At 35.7% G+C, this 19852-nt stretch overlaps 1 protein-coding gene across 1 annotated transcript in view; it reads right to left on the reverse strand.

Moving 5' to 3' along the window:
* Nucleotides 1-19852, reverse strand: part of Tenm1 (teneurin transmembrane protein 1) — an 811545-nt gene that overhangs the window by 501397 nt on the left and 290296 nt on the right. The window contains exons 5-6 of the mRNA XM_036174144.1: nucleotides 8164-8424; nucleotides 6547-6603 (exon numbers count right to left, since the gene is read on the reverse strand). Of these exons, the coding sequence (XP_036030037.1) occupies nucleotides 6547-6603; nucleotides 8164-8424 (318 nt within the window). The remainder of the gene's footprint in view (nucleotides 1-6546; nucleotides 6604-8163; nucleotides 8425-19852) is intronic.

Below are 19852 nucleotides of genomic sequence, written 5' to 3' on the forward strand. Positions count from 1 at the left end.
CTACTGCTCTAGCAAATGCCTTTTTCTTGATACCTGTCCATACGGATCACAAGAAGCAATTTGCTTTCAGTTGGCAAGGCCAGCAGTATCCTTTTACAAGTTTACCTCAAGGGTATATTAACTTTCCATCTCTGTGTCATAACTTAGTTTGAAAGGATCTGGATCATCTGTCTCTTCTGCAAAATATCACACTGATACACAATGCTGATAACATTATTCTGATTAGACCAAGTAAGAAGGAGATAGAAAACACGTTGAATTTGTTGGTAACACATATGGGAATCTGAGGATGGGAAATAAATCCAAACAAAATTCAAGGGCCTTTTGCCTCAGTGAAATTTGTAGGAGTCCACTGGTGTGGGGCACAGATACTCCTTCTAAAGTAAAGTATAATTTGTTGTTCTTGAAACTTCCCACCACTAAGAAGCCTTGTTTGGACTGTAGAGGCAGCGCATTCCTTACTAGAGTATGTTATCTCATCTCATACATCAATAATCTATCAGATTATTGCTAAAGAATGTCTTTCTGTATGCTGTGAATATATGCTATTCCCATTGGTTAATAAGCTGCTTTAGCCTATGGCAAGGCAGCTTAGAGGCAGGCAGGAAATCCAAGCAGTGAGACAGCAAAGAGACAAAGAGGAAGAGAGGTGCCAAGCTACTGCCAAAGGAGCAACAAGATGCCAGCAGACTGGTAATACCACAGCCATGTGGCAAAATACAGATTAATAGGAATGGGTTAAGATTAAAGAGCTAGATAGCAAGAAGCTGAAGCTATAGGTCATACAGTTTGTAATTCATATAAGCCTCTGATTAATTATTTTGTAAGGATCTGCAGGACCACAGGGCCAGGCAGGACTGAGAAACATTCCAGCTACAGAAAACTGCTAGCTTTGAATGGGGACTGGAATAGGAAAATACCCTTCAGCAGGCTCAAATTGTTGTGTAGGCTGTTCTACCACTTAGATGATGTAATCCAAAAGACCTGATGGTACTTGAGGCGTTAGTGGCAGATAAGGATGTTGCCTGGAGCCATTGGCACTCCCATATAGACAAATCACAAAGGAAACCCTAGAAATTTTGGAGTAAAGCTCTATCATCATTTGCAGACAAATATTCTCATTTTAAGAGACAACTCTTGGTCTACTATTGAGCCTTAGTGGAAAACAAACATCTGACAATGGGCCACCAAATTGTCAGTCAACTTGAGCTGCCTATAATAATCTGGAAATTGTCTGATCCCTCCATGCAATAAATTGGGATGTGCACAGCAGCAATCTATTATCAAATGGAAGTGATATATATGTGGTCAGGCCTGAGCAGGTCCTGAGGATACAACCAAGTTACAGAATGAAGTTGCCTTAATGTCTATGGTTTCTACTTCTTAAAAATCATTTCTTCTTTCAACCATGCACCTATAGCCTCATGTAGTATGCCTTATTAGCAATTGACTGAAGAAGAGATGATCAGTGCCTTTTTACTGATGGTTCTGTTTCTGCATGCTGCACAATCACTACCCAGAAGTGGACAGCTGTGTCATCATAACTCCTGTCTGAGACAATCCTGAAAGATACTGGTGAAGTTAAATCTTCATAGTGGGTAGAACTTTGGGCAGTATACAAGGTTGTACATCTTTCTTAGATGGAGAAATGGCCATATGTTCAGTTGTTTGTTGATTCATGTGCTGGATGGTCAGGCATTTGGAAAGAATATGATTGGAAAATTTGTGAGAAAAAAATTGGGGAATAAATATTTGAATAGATCGTTCCAAATGCTCAAAGTATGTGAAGAGACTTGCATACTATGTAAGTGCTCATTAAACTGTGACTTCAGTAGAGGTCAATAAACAACAGGATAGGATGACCTATTCTGTGGAGAGTCAGCATCTATCAACAACATTCCCTGTTATTGCCAATAAACCCATGAACAGAGTTGTAGAGATAGAGGTTGTGCATGGGCTCAACAAATAGACTTCACATTCACCAACGTGAACTGGCTACAGCTTCTGCTGTGTGCCAGATCTACCAGCATCAGAGGCCAGAGACTAACACTGACCTTCTTATATGATACCATTCCCAGGGGTGACCAGCCAGCTTCCAGGTGGCAGGTTGACTACATTGGCCGACTTCATATGTGGAAACGACAGTTCATTGAATTTACTGGAATTTATACTTTCTTTATGGATTTGCCTTTCTTACACATGATGCTTTTGACAAACCTAACATACATGACCCACAGAGTGCCTTATCTACTCTTATGGCGTTCTACACAGAATTGCCCCTGACAAAGAAACTCAATTCATAGGCAGAGAAGGGTGTAATTGGTCTACTCACAAGGAATTCACTGTCATATTATGTTGCCCACCATTCTAAAACAGTTGACTTCACAGAAAGGTAGAATGGCATTTGAAGACATAGTTACAATTAGGTAGCATTAACCTGAATATAGGGTAATGTTTCTCCCATAGCAGGAATCTACAGGTCCAGAAATGAAGTAGTTTAAGTGGGAAAGGTTCTACTCACTATCACCCCTAGTGACCCAGTAGGAAAATTTTTGCTTCCTGTTCCTATAAGCTTCAAGTTCTGCTGGCATAGAAATTGTTGGTTCCAGATGGGGCAGTGCTCCTGCCAGTAGATAAACAACATTCCATTGAGCTAGGAGGTCAGATTTCTAACTGGCCCCTTTGGACTTCTGATGTCCATAAGTCAACTGGCTAAAATAGGAATAACAGTATTAAAACAGGGTGATTGGTTCAGACTTCTAGGGGGAAATTAATTCACTTCTTCATAATAGAGATAAGAAAGATAATGCTTGGGGTGCAGGAGACCCATTTTGGCATCTCTTGTTGCTACCACATCCATGATTAACGATAATGTGAAATTACAATCATTTGTTTCAGGCAGGATGACAAAGGGCACAGACCTTCAGCAATAAAAGTATAGGTTCACTCCTCCTGGAAACAAACTAGGACTAGCTGAGGTGGTTGCTATGAGTGGGAGAAATACACAATGGGTAGAAAAAGAAAATAGTTATAAAGACTAGCTAATGCCATGTGACCAGTTGCAGAAATGATAACTGTGGCTGGGTTTTATTTCCATTTGTAAATCAAGCATGATTTAAGATGTGCTTGTATTCAAGTTGGCAAGGTGTGGTCTTAGATGTTTAATCATAGTTTTCAACTTGATAACATCCAGAATCAACTATAACCCAACAGCTGGGCACACTTGTGAGGGACTTTCTTGCTTGGGTCATTTGAGTTGGGAAGATAAACCTTAAATATGAGTCATGTCTTCTAGTGGCAGGGCACATACAATGACATGGAAAGGAAGCTTTTGATTTTGGTCAGCTTGCTCTCATTTTCACTGGTAAGTTCATCTATCTTGTTGCTGAGGCATCCCTTCCTTGGTATCAGTTCTTCAGGATTCTAACATAGACTTAAGACCAGCAGCTCTCTAAGAGTTCTCCAGGATTCCAGCATCAGGTTGAGACTGCTGAGACATACAGTCTCAAGGATTCAACAACTACCAGACTCTTGGCCTTTTAGTCATGAAACAGTAATTTTTGGCTTAACCAGATAGCAGCCTCTTCACCATTCTAATAAATCCCCTGTTTAATATATGGATATTCATTATATAATCCCTGTTCTTAGAGGGCATTGACTAATACAAAGTAGTATTGTCATGTAGTTTTAAGAAATGATGAGATGATCATTTGTCAGGAGCAAAGTTGCTTGTTGGATAGGCCCGATTCAATGAAGCATTTCCATTCTTCAAAGAGAATCACAAGATAATAGATAATCCATGAAAAATATATTATCTCTTACTTTAAATTCCCCAGCTCCAGAACATGACATAATTCTTATTTATCTCCTCTGTAATTATGCTCTAGATGCTGTGGCTCATTATTGGAGCTATAACAGTGAATAAAGCAGGCCCCCTTTCTAAGTAGTCTAATGCTTGATAACAACTTTTGTGAGGTGTGAAAATCTAGGATTCTGGCCTTAGTCTATGACAAATAGTTGAAATGGGAGTGTGAGAAGGTTATAATGAAAGAAGTTTGATATCAAACTGTTACTCAGGTCCCAGGGTTAAGCTAAATAATGAATATTCATTTTTTAATAGAAAATTAAGTATTGATAGATGTTAAAGCATTGTCTTAGGGCAAGTGGGCAGGACTCAAAAATATAATAATATTCTGGTAGTTCTGTAAAACCCTAGAAAAACATATCCATTTTTGTTACTTGCTATTTTCCCTCCCTCATTCAAATATTCCAGTAATGAGGTTGAGTTTTAGTATAATTCTTAGAAGTTATAATAAGTTACATATTTAAATTAAATTTAGAGCAACAAAAAAGGGTTGATAAAATGGTAAAACATATTTTATAAAGACTTGGTCTATTGACGAAATGAAAGAAATCAATCTGTTTAGGCAAAATTCTGGAAATGCAAGTAGAACTACTAAGTACCACTAAGTTATCCAGTTTACATGTGATGGATAGAATTGTAAGCATCTTTGATTTCAATCTTTGTGGTTGGATAACTCACTCAAATTAATAATTTCCCTTATCTAAGCTTGTATCTCTCATTCATAGTAGTGAGGCTTAAATCATCCTGAAGTGTTTCATAATATTGTTTCCATATTGTCATCAATAATTGAAAAAAAAATAGGAAGTATAGGAAGGCAGAAAGAAAATAAAATGTCACCGAGACTAATTGAACCACAGAGATAAGATGGCATGGAATCTCAGCTGTTGAAACGTATAAATCAAAAATATTTTAAGCATTTTATGTTTCAAATACAGAATATATAAATTCAAGTTAATGAGTTAATGGGATAGATATCCTGCTAGGCATGCTTTCATGAATGGATGATATCAGTGGGAAATAAATAGCTCCATTTGCATGTAAACACCAAGTTAAATGAGTTGAATTTTTTTCTTTAAATTAACATGCCTTCGGGAAAAGAAAAGCATTTACACTTTCAAGTTTTCTCTAAGAAAATATTAAATACAGGCCAGCCCTGGTCAGTTGAAGCTTACAGTTTCTACACTAGTGGAATCTTACTATAGGTTATAAACGAGATCTCAAAAAACTTACTATAGGTTATAAATGGGGTCTCAAAAAACTCCTTGTTGGAAATAGTAGGATTCAGAGTAAGAAATATAGAACTCTAAGTAGAGCTGTTCAGTTTCACAACACATAAAAACATGGTCTAAGAGAGAAGACAGGAGTAGATGACATTCTACTACAAAATGGGCTTACAAATTGTTGTTTAACCCTTCTTCTTACAAAGGAGGCAGGAGAAAATGATGTAAGACTGTGAGATGTTCTGTATGTCAAATGTGTTGCTCTGATTGGTTAATAAATAAAACACTGATTGGCCAGTAGCCAGGCAGGAAGTATAGGCAGGACAAGCAGAGAAGAGAAAAGGGGGGAAGTGGAAGGCTGAGGGAGAGAGACACTGCCAGCTGCCCCATTCCAAGGAAGATGTAAGGTACCAGTAAGCCACAAGCCATGTGGCAATGTATAAATTAATAGAAATGCGTTAATTTAAGATATAAGAACAGTTAGCAAGAAGCCTGCCATGGCCATACGGTTTATAAGTAATATAAGTCTCTGTGTGATTATTTTATAAGTGAGCTGTTGGACTGCCAAGGCTTGGCAGAACCTGGAGAGAAAACTCTAGCTACAATGTAATTATATTATAATTATAATATAATAAAAGAAATAATGAAATATGGGTAATAGGTCTGAGTCTGAAATGAAATAAGCATATGATGATATGTTTGGGGATTTAGAAATTTTGATCCAACAATAACAGTAAATTTTAATATTGTATATGTTATCATTACTATTCTATGTCTTTATATTTCAACCACCTCATATTTTTTAAAAATTTGTTTGAAGCAAGGACCTACAACAAGGTTCAACCTGAGTCATGCAAATCATTTATAAATGTTGTTTTCATATCATTTTTCAAGGGAACAAAAGCAATGAATACAATAAGGAAAAAGTAAACAATTATCAATGCCCCCTTCCTGATTGCAAAAATAAAAATCCCCATTTAATGATAGCCTGCCTTTAGCTTTTCTTTTTCCTTTTTAATGAGTTATTTGTAATTGGTGACATGAATAAATGTGATTGTAAGGCCAATGGTGGCATCTTGAGAAAAGGACCAATGCCAACTGGAAAGTTATGACAGCATCAGATTTATTCCATGTTGAAGTTAAAGCCATTCTAAATTCAAAACAAAATAACAAAAGAAGAACAAGAACAAAAGGTAGCTATTCTAATTAGGGCAGAACCCCAAGACAAATGAGTATTTTCCCTTGTCCTTATCTTCACCTCCATTTCAGCTTCTCTTTATAAGCATAATAACATATAATTAAAGTAGAAAAGTAAGTAAAGTACATGGTCACTAGGCTAATCTCTGATAATTTGATTTTCTTTAGCCTTGTGTATTACTTGTTAGTTGATCAATGACTAGGAAAGTGTCATGATTGGTTGAGGTAAAAATAACTTGTAGTCAAATATTTCGAAACACTTGCCTTGAGTGGAACCAGCTGGAGCCTCCATGTCACAACAAACAGGAGAGAATTTGAAACCTGTAATATTAAACAGTTGTCTGAGATTCCTCAAATTTCAACATGAACATTGCAGCAAGTGTTTTTTAAACATAACATTAATGAAAAATAATTTATGCATGTATCATAAGATTCCCCCATTAAAGCATAGTACTCAATAGTGTTTATTGTTTTCAGAGTTGTGGAAACCCCCATCTTACTTAATTCTACATTTTTTCTCATGCCTTAAAGAAACTTCCCTTAGAGGATTATGTAGAAATGGAATGGTACAGTCTAGGGGGAAACTTCTTTCTCCGTGTATGTTTCAAGTGAGTGAACTTACTGCAATTGTTTATGTGAGGGGCTATAACCAGCCTGGCAAAGATGAAGATATTGAAAACAGACAGTTGTGGCTTTCAACCTGACTACCAGGGATCCCCCCAAAATGGGAATTTCCCAAGGAATTTCATGCTGGAAGAAGTAAAGGGCACCAGCCAGAAGAGGAACTTGTCTCCCAGAATGATGTTTCAAACAGTTCTGAGGATTTGACTGAAGCATAGAAAATTATATTTTCGATGTTACTATTTGTTTTCATTAAAATTCTTTTCTTAAAGGTGTATATTGAATATTGAGTATATTTTTCTACTATCCCCTTTTCTCAGCTCTCCCTGTCCCTTTGTTCTCCTAGAAAAATTTATTTCTGTTTTTATTTAAAATATATAAATGATTTTATGTGGTTGTATAAAATCTAGGAACCTAAGATGAGAGAAAATATACAGAATTTGTCATTCTAAAATGGTTTAATTCACTTATTATGCTAGCATGAATGTGGATAAAAGAGAACTTACATAAAAATTTGGCAAAGAAAATGATGGGTAGACTAATTTGATTAATAATCATTTAATGTGCTTATTATGAAATTACTTTTTTGATAGAGGCAAAAGAACATACATTAAATAAGTTAAACATTTCCTCAAAACTTAAAAAGCAAAAACATTTCATTTTCTAAAATGTATAAGGAAATCATATATAATTACAACATAATGATATTGCAGTTAGTAGTTATTGTCTGGCAAATGACTGGTGTCTTTAAAATAATTTGTGTTTGTGAAATAATTTCATTCTAATGTGGTTAATGTGAATTTGTTTATACACTCAGCAAGTTAATTTGGATCAAAATAGAGAGTCCCTACAGAGAATGTGCATGTTATATAATTGTTCATCTCCTTGTTCATACACTGATATAAAGCCAAAACACATGAAATGAGTACTTCCTATAATAAATCCCATTGGGGTAGCACTGGAAAATAAAAATGAAAATAAAAGGTGAGTAATGAATAAGACATTCACAGTATTGCTGACAACATGAGATAATTTCTCTAGGGGGTTCCTCAGAAATGAAGACTATTTTGTGTCGTTATAAATAAATGTGTCTATTTGCCAGATACTTAAGTATACTCCTTGCTCTTGGGAACCTGCTAATGTGAATTTGTATTCTGCATGCCAAATGTAAGATGGGCAGATATAGGAAGTGGTAACAAAGCAAAGGGGGAAAGCCATTCTCCCCGAGTTTCATCTAAATTGCAGATGTAGCTTTCTTACCATTTTCCCCGTCAGACTTCCGTTCATGGTCAGTGTCAGTCAAGGACAATGCAGAGTTGGCCCTGCTGGACAGACAGGAACTGTGTTCTGACTTCATGCCTCTTATCCACATTCTCAGCGCATGGTCGGGTGATGCAGCACCTTCTGTCTCTGTGTCCACATCAGACCCCATTTCTAGCTGGTATCCATGCCGGGAAACACTGTGCATGTCTGTCTGGTAGCCAGAGCACAAAGTAGGAGGTGTTTCACAGAATTCTATCTCTGGAAAGAAACAAAGTTCAGACACAAAAAGAGAGTATATAAGTATGAAACTCACTAACTTTCACTTTTCTGTCCTCAAGTTTCCCCTACTCCATTGCTAGCAATGAGTTTTTACAAAGTTAGAATTCTGGCCTTTTATTCATGGTAGCTAGAATTCTGTGCTTATTTTGCACTTTTCATACTTAAAATTATGCTCTCTTTGATTCTTGCAAGGTTCTTTTTTTAAAAAAAGGCATTCTCAAAATAGCTTATAGCTACAATATTTTGGTTGCACAAAATATAATGAAATAAGTGAGTACAATAAATATAAAGTATAGAGAGATGCCCTCTAAAGCAATTTCTCTTATAGAATGAATATGTGTGATCTATACAGCACTTCTATGCTTAAAATAGCAAAATTATTTGCTTTTCTCAGTATATCATATATTATATATAATCTAATAAGTAATATAAAACTGAGAAAAATACATTACATTCAAATAGATTATTCAAATATGTTAAACTCTAAAATTATGAGCAACTAATATTGTTTTCTGCGCTCTCCAAATGAGTTTAAGGCGTACTTTTTGCCAATTCTTTTTTTTTTTTTTTAACCTGGAGAATGACTGTATTTGAGCGTGAAAGAAAAATCTCAGGGTGGGCAGTCTTTAATACTAAATAGCTACCTGGAGGAGGAGAGAGGAAAAGAGGAAAAAAAAATACCCTTGTCTTAAGCCCACAAGGACCATCACAAAGTAGGGAGGGGCCTTTAGAGAATGGGTTAGGAAGGCCAAAGTGTTAGGGAAAACAGAACAGTGATCTTAAGAAGGATAATTCAAAGAGGGCAGACTAAGCTGGAAGAGACTGGTTGACTAGGTGGAAGTATAATTATTTCTTTGCTGTTTAACAAAAGAAAAACAACAACAACATACAAAATAGATATTGCAACACAGCAATGCTTCATGGTTTGAATTTTTTCCCTTTCCTTCCAAATTTTACAATTTAACATGGTAAGAATCAGTAACCATCTCATTTAATATGTGAAAAAGGAAAATCCAGTATGCTGGATGGTATTTTTCCATTAGCCTACACCAAACAGCAAAAGCTTCTATTTCTGTATTTTATCTATCTATCTATCTATCTATCTATCTATCTCTTGCTACACTAGCCAACATGAGCATCATTTCTGCTAGTTGCCAGTGAAGCCCAGTCAACCTACTGCATGAATATCTGGCATTCTGTTTTATAGTGAATTTATATCCAATTACAGCAAGGTGTCAAAAGGGAGGGGAAGATGCTTTAACAATCCCTAATAAGTTAATGAAAAATGACCACATGCCAAGACACATCGTCTGAAATGTCCATGTAGTACTTAGATAAGGTAATCCAGGGATGTAGTACACTATATAAGATTTTCTCAGACTGACATTGGAGACAGGGTATGTCAGTTGGCCTGGAAAAGGCTTAACTGACTGCGTCTAATCCATAGTGAGTATCAATAAAATGCAAACCCTAACATGAATTCAATTCTTTGAATACAGAAAATGTTTGATCTTAGACCATGTACTAGAGAAAATTCAGAATGCAAATTTATTTGTTATACTAACTATTTATGACATGTGAAAAATTAGTAAATAAGGGTTTTAGAAGCCAGTTTAGTAGCTGTTGTGCTCCTAGTACTGTGCTTTGTGAAACAGATACTGCAGACTGATAAATCTGCTATAATGTATTAGGAAATTCAATTACAATTAACCCTTTTAGGGTTGGAAGTCACTGCTTAGAATGCTACTTTGTGAATTCACAAAAATACGTGTACTTTTCTACTAGAACTTACGTCAAGTTCCAAGACATGGTGTTTTAAAGTTAGCTATGGTTTCACTTATCAAACACAAAACCTTACTATGTGATGCTTTTCCTGCCATAAGGTTAGAAAGCAAAGCCCATGTTGCTCAATGTAAATCTTAGGAAATTTGGAATATTCGTGCTAATTTCACCATGACTCTTTATTGAATACTACAATATTGCTAATAAACATGTCAAGAAATGCTATATAATTTTTTAAACACAACTCCTTTCCATCACCTAGAGCACCGGTTCTCGAATTTGCTTTCCTTGGAATAATGGGAAGGCTTGTTAAAACAAAGATTGTTGTACCTTACCCTTACTTTCACCCTAGCCTCTGGTTTAATGTCTAATATAGGAGGTATGCAGTTGAACTACATAGTTTGCATTTAAAAGAACTTTAAGGTGAAGCCTACAGTCATTACAGGAAATGTAGTTTGTAAACTTTGGTCCAAGAGAGGTCTCTGAAGTCAATGGGAAAGGAGAACAGTGGAGTTACAACCTTATCATTGCATTACCAGAGATTTTGTCATGCCAGCTTGAATTCTGAGGACAAAGAAAGAAAATATTAGCTCTGAATGGCTGTGAAGTGCCTCCATTTATTTTTCATAGGTTCAGAGAACTAATTAAAAAACTCACTTCCCCAAACAGTGACTTATATTTAGTTTCACTCAGGTGATGGCATAAGAGATGTGACTTTCCAACGGTTTTTAATATGAGCATCTGAGTCATGGCATTTGGTGAAAAAAATGAGTAAATACAAATAAACAATCACTTGCCATTCTAGATTAATGAAACACTGGGATAAGATGTTTTTTCAAGGGAGCCCTGACACATGTAGGCATACTCCATTTTTGTTAAAGAGATTTATTTTGTGACTCAAAAGGAAATTTGAGCATTGATTTGTCCCTTTCAAAGTAAATTTCATTTAATGTTAACAAAATAAAACAGGATAACCAATTTTTTTTCTGTTGGAATTATATATCATTTGAAAACAAAGACTAAATCACAAATATTCTAATTAAGTAAGTTAGACAAATCTATTCTTTCTTCAACAAACTATACTCAGAAAGATCTTTGCAAGATATGGGTTGTTCTTTTTATGAAGTGGTAAAGAAGAGAAAGCTAGAGTGAGTGTGAAATCTCAGGAAAGAGAGAAAGAAACATTTTATTTATCACCATATGTGATGTTCATCGAACTGCTTTATTTTCTGTTTCTTGAAGTCAGCGTTATCATTGCAAAATATTTTCTTAAATATACAAAAGTCTGAATTCTGCTTTAAATTCCCATAGGACACATTATTTAACAAGCACTTCAATGTACCCTTAGTGGTTGTTTTTAGCCTTACACATATAACTTTGTTACCTAAAATGCTACCTGTTCCCTAGAGGAGATAAAGTTCAACTGGGTTTATTATAGACCTGTTCTTACCAAAAAGCTATGCACATGAGAAATAAATGTACACTCCTAGAACACCTAAGGTTTAAATGGCTAGACTGGTAACATGGGGAACTACATCCCAAGAATAAAATAGGATAGATGTGTTCAAGTTAGTGTATCTACAGTTTCATGGATATATTTCTAATTTTTATTCTAGGGGAGAACATGTTTCACCATATTTCAAGAGATTACATTAGGGGAGATCAGAAAAGTGAAAATACAACTTTGAAAATGGATACTAGGAGACATTTCACAATGAATGATATAGAAGTGGCTAATAAATGAATAAAATATGGTTAACACATTTTTCAGAAAAATACAAACTAAAACTACAATATAATACAACCACATATGGTCTAGGACAAAATATAAACAAACAAAAGCCAGGAATCCCTTACTGTCTTAGTCACTGCTCTATTGCTGTGAAAAGGCAATTTGACCAAGGCACTCTTATGAAAGGAAGCATTTAATTGGGGGCCTTGCTTTCCATTTCAGAGGTTTAGTCCATTATCATTATGGCAGGGAGTATGGTGGCAGTCACGCATGGTGTTGAAGTAGCTGAGAGATACATCCTGATCCACCACAAGCAGAGAGGGTGGGGGGAATAGAGAGAAGAGTGGAAACTTCAAAGCCCTCCGCCCGTGACACGCCTATTCCAACATTCCAACTACAAACAGTTCCACTCTCTCATGACTAAACATTCAAATATATGAGCTTATGGGGGCAATTCTTATTCAAATAACCACACTTATTAGGTGCTAATAAGGGTGGAGAGTAATTACAAGTCTTACACACTGATGGCAGAAATAAACTGGTACACCACTTTGGAAAATAGTCTAGCAGTTTCCCATAAGATTAGATTTGTATTTACCAGGAGAGCAGTTGTGATCCTGGACACTAATCATAGAGAAATTAAAACTTAGGCTCACATTAACATTTTGTATATGTATGTTTATTGGCGCTTTATTTGTAATAGGTAAAAAGTAGAAATGATGCAATTATATTTAAAGAAGTAAGTGAATAATCCAACAATAATATATCTACACACTGAAATATTAGTCACTCCTAATAAAGGATGGGATTGTTGATGTACAACAACAGGATTAACAATCCAAATAAGCATATCGATTCAAAGACAATGGATAATACATCTATATCCTGTGTTTCCACTTATTAAATATCTTAAACATGTAAATGAATGTACAGTGAATGATTCAGATACTGTGACCCAAAACAACTTCAGAAGGAATTATTTTAAATTATACTTCCAATCACAATCCATCATTGCAGGAATGCAGGGCAAGAATTTAAAGCAGGAGCCTGGGTACAGAAACTGTGAGGAGGATGCAGCTTGCTGGCTCACTGATTCTCAGGATTGTGCTTAGATAGCTTCTTATACAGACTAGGAATGGTGTCTCCTGCAGGGAGTTGGGCCCTCCCACATTAATCAACAATAATTCCCTATAGGCAGGGCCATAGGGCAATCTGATCTGGACAATCCTTTAATTGAGATTCCCTCTTCTGAGATGACTCTTGGTTGTTTCAAGCTGACAATTAAAAATTAACCAGGACAGGTATCTATTATCTTTATTGTGGTAACAATTTCACAAATACCAAAGGGTACTTTTGGCAAAAGTGATTTATTATATTTCTAACACACACACACACACACACATACACACACACACACACACACACACACACACACACACACAACTTTTTTCTGATGGGATTGTACATCAAAAGTCCTGAAGACACTGAAGGGGTTTGAAGTCAGTCCGTCTTCACAGTTGGAGCAGATTCTGTTCCTTTCACCTCAGTTGAAGAAAATACAAGGAACATGAACAGAAATATTCTTTTACTTATATCTAAACCAAGAGACAGTCAAGGTTAGTGAGTGCATGGTATTTTAGTGACCCTCCAGGGCTCGATATTTTCATAGGGGCACTAACAAATGAAAATCACATTTAGATAGAAAGTAGGATGAAACACAGCTACATGCGCATCCAACAGTAGGGATCATGAGAATAGCTTGAAACATTCTGACACATTAAATCACCCTAGACTACTTGTATTGATGAAAAGAGATTAATTATGTAAATATTGAGGTGCTGCATAAAATGAGGTACTGAAATTTTTAGGTGGCAAGTGTGTAAAAGTCATTTATCAAAACTAGAACAGGAAAGTAATATCTACATCACCATTTTTATAGAAGTACTATTTTTAAAATTGATTATCCTTAAAATTCTACCCATTGTCATTCCAAGAATCTTCAAGGCATCATGATTTAGATGAGTATTGTGAGGTCAAGGAGCATGGTTATGTTAGCTCTGACTTGAAATTTTGGGCATTTAATATGTAAAGAATATAGACTATTTCCAAAATAATAGATGATGATGAAATTATTGTTTTTAATTTCTATGTCATAACAACCTATGATATATAGAAATGAAAGTTATTAGTTATTTACATAGTTTTAAAAATAAGTCACTTGAGGGAATTCAGATTCTTCAGTTGTAAAACGTATAGCAACATCTCAAAAAAAAAATCTAAAAGGGGCGGGGCAGTGGGGGCACACGCCTTTAATCCCAGCACTCAGCAGGCAGAGGCAGGAGGATCTCTGTGAGTTTGAGGCCAGCCTGGTCTCCAAAGTGAATTCCAGGAAAGGCACAAAGCTACACAGAGAAACCCCGTCTCAACAAAACAAAACAAAACAAAACAAAACAAAAAACTAAAAAGTAATTTTTTCTAAGCTTCTGTAATTATAACCTGAGACTCTCAGGACAAAATATGAATGGTCAACAATTAAATAGAAAAAGTTTTGTTATAAATAAGTACACATGGAAGGTAAATAAGTTCTTTTTATATCATTAGAAAACTCAGTGCATTAAAGTACTGATGCAGCCTGGGTGAATACACATTTATTAATATACAGAATATTTAAAATATTAAATGTAAAAAACAACTGTGTAAATGCTTACTCAGTAAACACATAATTACTACTTTACAAACAGGTTATCATAAATAGGACTCTGTTATAGTGAATTCACACAATGAAAAAATATTATTGACCACTTAATAATACATTACTGGTTGTAGGGAATATGCAGTGGTTTATTACAGTCTCTAGTAAGAAATACAAAGAAAGTAATTAGCAATCCTTGATATGAGACAAATAATCTTCACTACTGGATACCATTTTCTGTTTCTCAGTTTGGAGGCTTTCAAAAGAAAATGATGTCACATTTTCAAACAAATCAGTTCATCTGAGGGTACTCCACCACAGTTTCACTGAAAACCCATGCAATTTCAAGTTAAAAAAAAAACAAAAAACAACAAAACAAAAACAAGCAGCCTTCATTGGTTTTTCTTAAAGGATAGGTCCAATTTTTAATTTCCTTTCCTCTTTATGAAAAACCTTTATCAATTGTTTGCTGCTGCATGAGACAGTGAGCAGAGTGAGTTTGCAAGACTATGTCATGTCCTTTGCAAAGTCCCACAGAGAGTTTTTCAAGGCCCTAGTGATAGCAAAGTAATAAAGGCGTGCCATCCAAACCTGACCTTTAGTTTCAGGCTGGGGGCTCATCAGCCTTTTCTGAGGCATAGAATTGAGAAGGGCAGTGCTCCTAATGTGTTAGATTGGGGCTTGTGTTTATCAGAGAACATAAATAAAATAACCATGCTTCCTGAAGCTCAATCTTCTTCTTGCATTTCTAAGTGCTGCTGATGTCTTATTTCACTTTCAAGGTCTCTCCATCTGTTTGTTATTCTGAAAGGACACAGCAAATCCCTGCAGGGTTTAAACCCGGAAGTATAAACATTGATCATCTGTAATAAACTGCTACTGCCTACCTGGGAACATCCCAGGGCACAGTTAAAAAACAAGTGTGGTGCCAAGAAGAATGCTCTCAGAAGTACAGGGCAATACTAATCTGTAACATAATAGCCCTTATCAGGGAAGCCCAACAAATAACTGTACAAAGTCAAAAAAGAGTGATGAGATAGGACCTGGAGGAAGTCTACACAAACTCTGATCCCACTTAGAGATAGACCAAAACAGTCGTCAGTCTAAAGAGAGGAAAGCAACTTAATGTGTGAGTAAGCCAACGCTATTTCCTCAACTCATTTTTACCTTAGAGATCTCTTCCTTTTGACTATATTCACATAAGATAAGAGAACTTGCTTAGAAGCTAATGTAACAGTTACTGAGAGAGTGAAAAGGAGGAATGCCTGCTGGAAAGGAAATCAGGGACCATAAAAGATAATGGGATGTCCTGGACAACAGCAGAAATTTGATCAGTGAGAACTTGCACATGCTGGCTTTATTTCAACATTTCGAACAAGACAGGGACTTCCTGGCTTAAATGAGAAATTTTCAGGGCTACTGAACACTTCGAGTACGTGGTGTTCAATGGCCCTAAAAATTTCTCATTTCTTACCTGTGTTGGTCCAATTTTCTGGCTATTCATAACACTTTGGGGCCTGCATCCTTATTGCCCAGTGTGGTCTTCCAGATATTGTTGTATATTTCCATTATGCTCACTAAGCACGTGAAGCTGTTTGCTCAGTGTGTTGTGTTTGTGTGTGTCCGAAATTTAAACTACATTAATCTACTGTACAATTCCATGTAGAAGATTGACACCATTAAAGATACTTGTGAGTACTTCACACATATACTCACAAAGGCAAACAATATGAATTCTGTAACATTCCACAGCTCTCTGATAGCATTTGTTTTGTGATGAGTAAGATGTCAAGATAGAAACTGAGTGAATGCTCATGAAGAGCTACTGAATAAACTACATTGCACTTTATTGTACTTATTAACACCTTTCAAAGACACTCTACTTAAGTTTGCCTCTGTGGCATTGAGCATATCGTGCCAAGCATCTAAGATACTTCTCTTTGATCTTTAACTAATCTGATGCAATCTGTCTCAGCATCCTCAGGAGTTTTCTCTAAACTTCCTCCAGCCTAGTGATTTTACCTTTCACAATAACACATACAACCTTATTTTAAACTCTTATACATGACTTATATTTTTCTCACTATTTATATCATAAATATTGTCTCTTGAATTAGACTATTGCCTCTTATACAGTGTAGTATCTTCTAAAGTTTTTGGTATCTCTCAATATTAAAAGCTGTATGCTGCTGGGTCATCAAAAAACAGTAGGTTTTAGGTACTCATACTGTAATAAAGGCCCTAGGAATTAGGATTATTTCAATAAATGCAAGATTGAGTCTGAAAAGGGGTTATCTGCAAGATTCCAGATGTCAGAAAATAAGATATATCATTTAGAAGAAAGATTATCTCCCAGCCCTCATAACTAGGGTGAATAGAAAAATCTACATATGCATACTTCTTGGCTTTATTTCATCTTTTCTATAAACTATACACTGTTATAGACAAAGTAAGCACAGATTAAGAAGATTAAGAATTTATCTCCCGCCAGGTGGTGATGGCACACGCCTTTAATCCCAGCACTTGAGAAGCAGAGACAGCCTGGTCTACCAAGTGAGTTCCAGGAAAGGTGCAAAGCTACACAGGGAAACCCTGTCTCGAACAAACAAACAAACAAACAAACAAACAAACAAACAAAGAATTTATCTCTCTAGTTTTAGCCAAACTGTAAAGAAATAATTTAAATTCTCTGTTTATATATCTTGTCATTTTCTCCTAGTCAGTGTGAGCTTTTGGAACCCGAACTGGGCTTTATGGCCAGGGGTTGAGGTATCAATACTATATACATAAAAATGGGAACTATATAGGGTTATGGACATTTAATTTGCTTACCTATAAGAATTATTTTGCTCTGAATATAAATATCAAGACAAGTATATCAAGACCTGTTGGTTTGTATACTTAAATAAATGTATAATAAATAGAAAAAAGTTAATTATAAACTGATGTGTGATCTATGCAGAATTAAATAATTTGAGATAACTTCACATCTCAGACAAATTATAGCCAAAGAATTATTACATACCAAAACTTTAAAATCAAATGTAAATATATTCTTAAATGTAAATGTACTCTTAAAAGGGTTAAAATTGTGAATATTACTGTGACACATACAAAATGGTTTTGTTTAACAAAAATGCTTAGTAATTCAATTTGGTAGTTGTTGTTTCATTAAATTGTCTATGAATATTCAATAACTGATGCTCTGTAAATTTGGCAAGAAGGAAAGGACAGCAGGCTACTATCTATGTATTCAGGGGAATAAACTATTTACAACAACATTAGACTAACTTAGAATAATCCTTCAGGATGCTCTGATGGAAATAGTCTCTCAAAGGAATACCATAATGTCATAATGAATTACAAAATGATTTTTTTTTTTTTTTTTGGTTTTCCGAGACAGGGTTCCTCTGTGTAGCTTTGCGCCTTTCCTGGATTTCACTCTGTAGACCAGGTTGGCCTCAAACTCACAAAGATCCTCCTGGCTCTGCCACCCAAGTGCTGGGATTAAAGGCGTGTGCCACCAGCCACCACCGTCCAGCGCTCCCCCCCCCCCTTTTTTGAGACAGGATTTCTTTGTAGGTTTGGAGCCTGTCCTGGACTAGTTCTGTAGCCCAAGCTGGCCTAGTACTCACAGAGATCCACCTGCCTCTGCCTCCCGAGTGCTGGAATTACAGGCATGTGCCACCACCACCCGAAAAAATAAGTTCTTGGGAAAATCCTTCAGAAATACACTCTAGAGTATAGGAGTGGAGGAATTTATTGGAATCATTTAAAAGATATTAATAAAAGACATTTAAGATTTTGTTAATAGAAACTTCTTTTGTCTTTCTCATTCATCTGTTTATAAGATATACAATGCAGAGATCAGATGAGAAAGTATCCTTTTGAGTGCTTCTGATGTGCTTTTTATCCCTCTAAGTGGACAAAAGTTGAGTAAATAACTATCTGGACATTTATCAGGAAGTTTTACATTAAATTATCTCTAGTAGTTCAACTTACAGACAGCAAAAGCTGACAGAGAGTATGCTCTTAAATTTGTTCCAACACTTGTTTAAATAACTTGGCAATGGTGCAACTGGCCTAGTATAAGTGATATTTTAAAGAGACACTTTATCTAATCTACCAGAGGACTAAACCAATGGACACAAGAAACTGGAGTTTCTTAGAAAATCTCAAGCCCTGAGAAGAATAGCCTAGAACAGCCAGAATGGAAACTCTTCTCTCCAGGAAAGAGCTTTACAATGATGCAGAGATATTGCTGGGTCAGTGGTACATGGGAATACACCTTGATCTAGACTGCTAAGATGTAAATATCCCAAGCCCTCTCTATATACTTTACCTTCATTACAGGACCTGAAGGAATTGAGGGAGTTATTGCATCTCTTTGTCACTATTTCCTATGATGCCACACTGACTAAATCTCATTTATGCCTTTTTACTAATTACTTTGGCTGTTCTAACTGACTTATAGATGACAAATAGGCAATCAGAGCTTCTTGTTGCACCGAGTGTGACCCAAGGTTGGGTAGCAACAGCTGTTTCCATTTCAATCTTGTGACTATGGTTTTTAGGTAGTTTGAGAGCAAATTTGGTTTTAGGATTAGCTAGAATTTCATTTTTTACAAATTTGAATGTTTGCTTGCTATATGATAGAATGTTCTACCCATCAATATTTACCTTAGAGAAATGAAATTGCATACTAATTAGAAATGCATATTTCAGTGCTTATTGCAGATTTGTTTGGAAGAGCTGAAAGTTGGAAACAACTCATAAGGTCATCAACAGAAGAAATTCAAACTATATACATCTACATAATTGGATAGTACTGAGACATTAAAAGGGAAAGAAAACTTATTTATACATACAACATCAAATAATGTTAAATATTTATAGTGGATAAATATGAAAGTAATTATCCTGAGTTAAAGAAACCAAAGTCTGACATGGCACGTGGCTACAATTCTCACACTATATATGTGGAAGCAATAGGATCATAAATTTGAAGCCAACCTAAGCTACAAAATGAGACTGTATTTGTGATAGTTAACATTGTTTGTCAACCTGACAGACTTCAGAATGACCCAAGAGGCAAAGCTTCAGGCACAGCTGTGAGGAAGTATTTAGGTTAGGAGAGGATCCCTGACACTCCTGTTAGGTATCACCTACACGAGGTTAAGTATAATGGGAAGACCTATCCT

This window comes from Onychomys torridus, chromosome X (assembly GCF_903995425.1).
Source record: "Onychomys torridus chromosome X, mOncTor1.1, whole genome shotgun sequence".
Taxonomy (NCBI): Eukaryota; Metazoa; Chordata; class Mammalia; order Rodentia; family Cricetidae; genus Onychomys; species Onychomys torridus.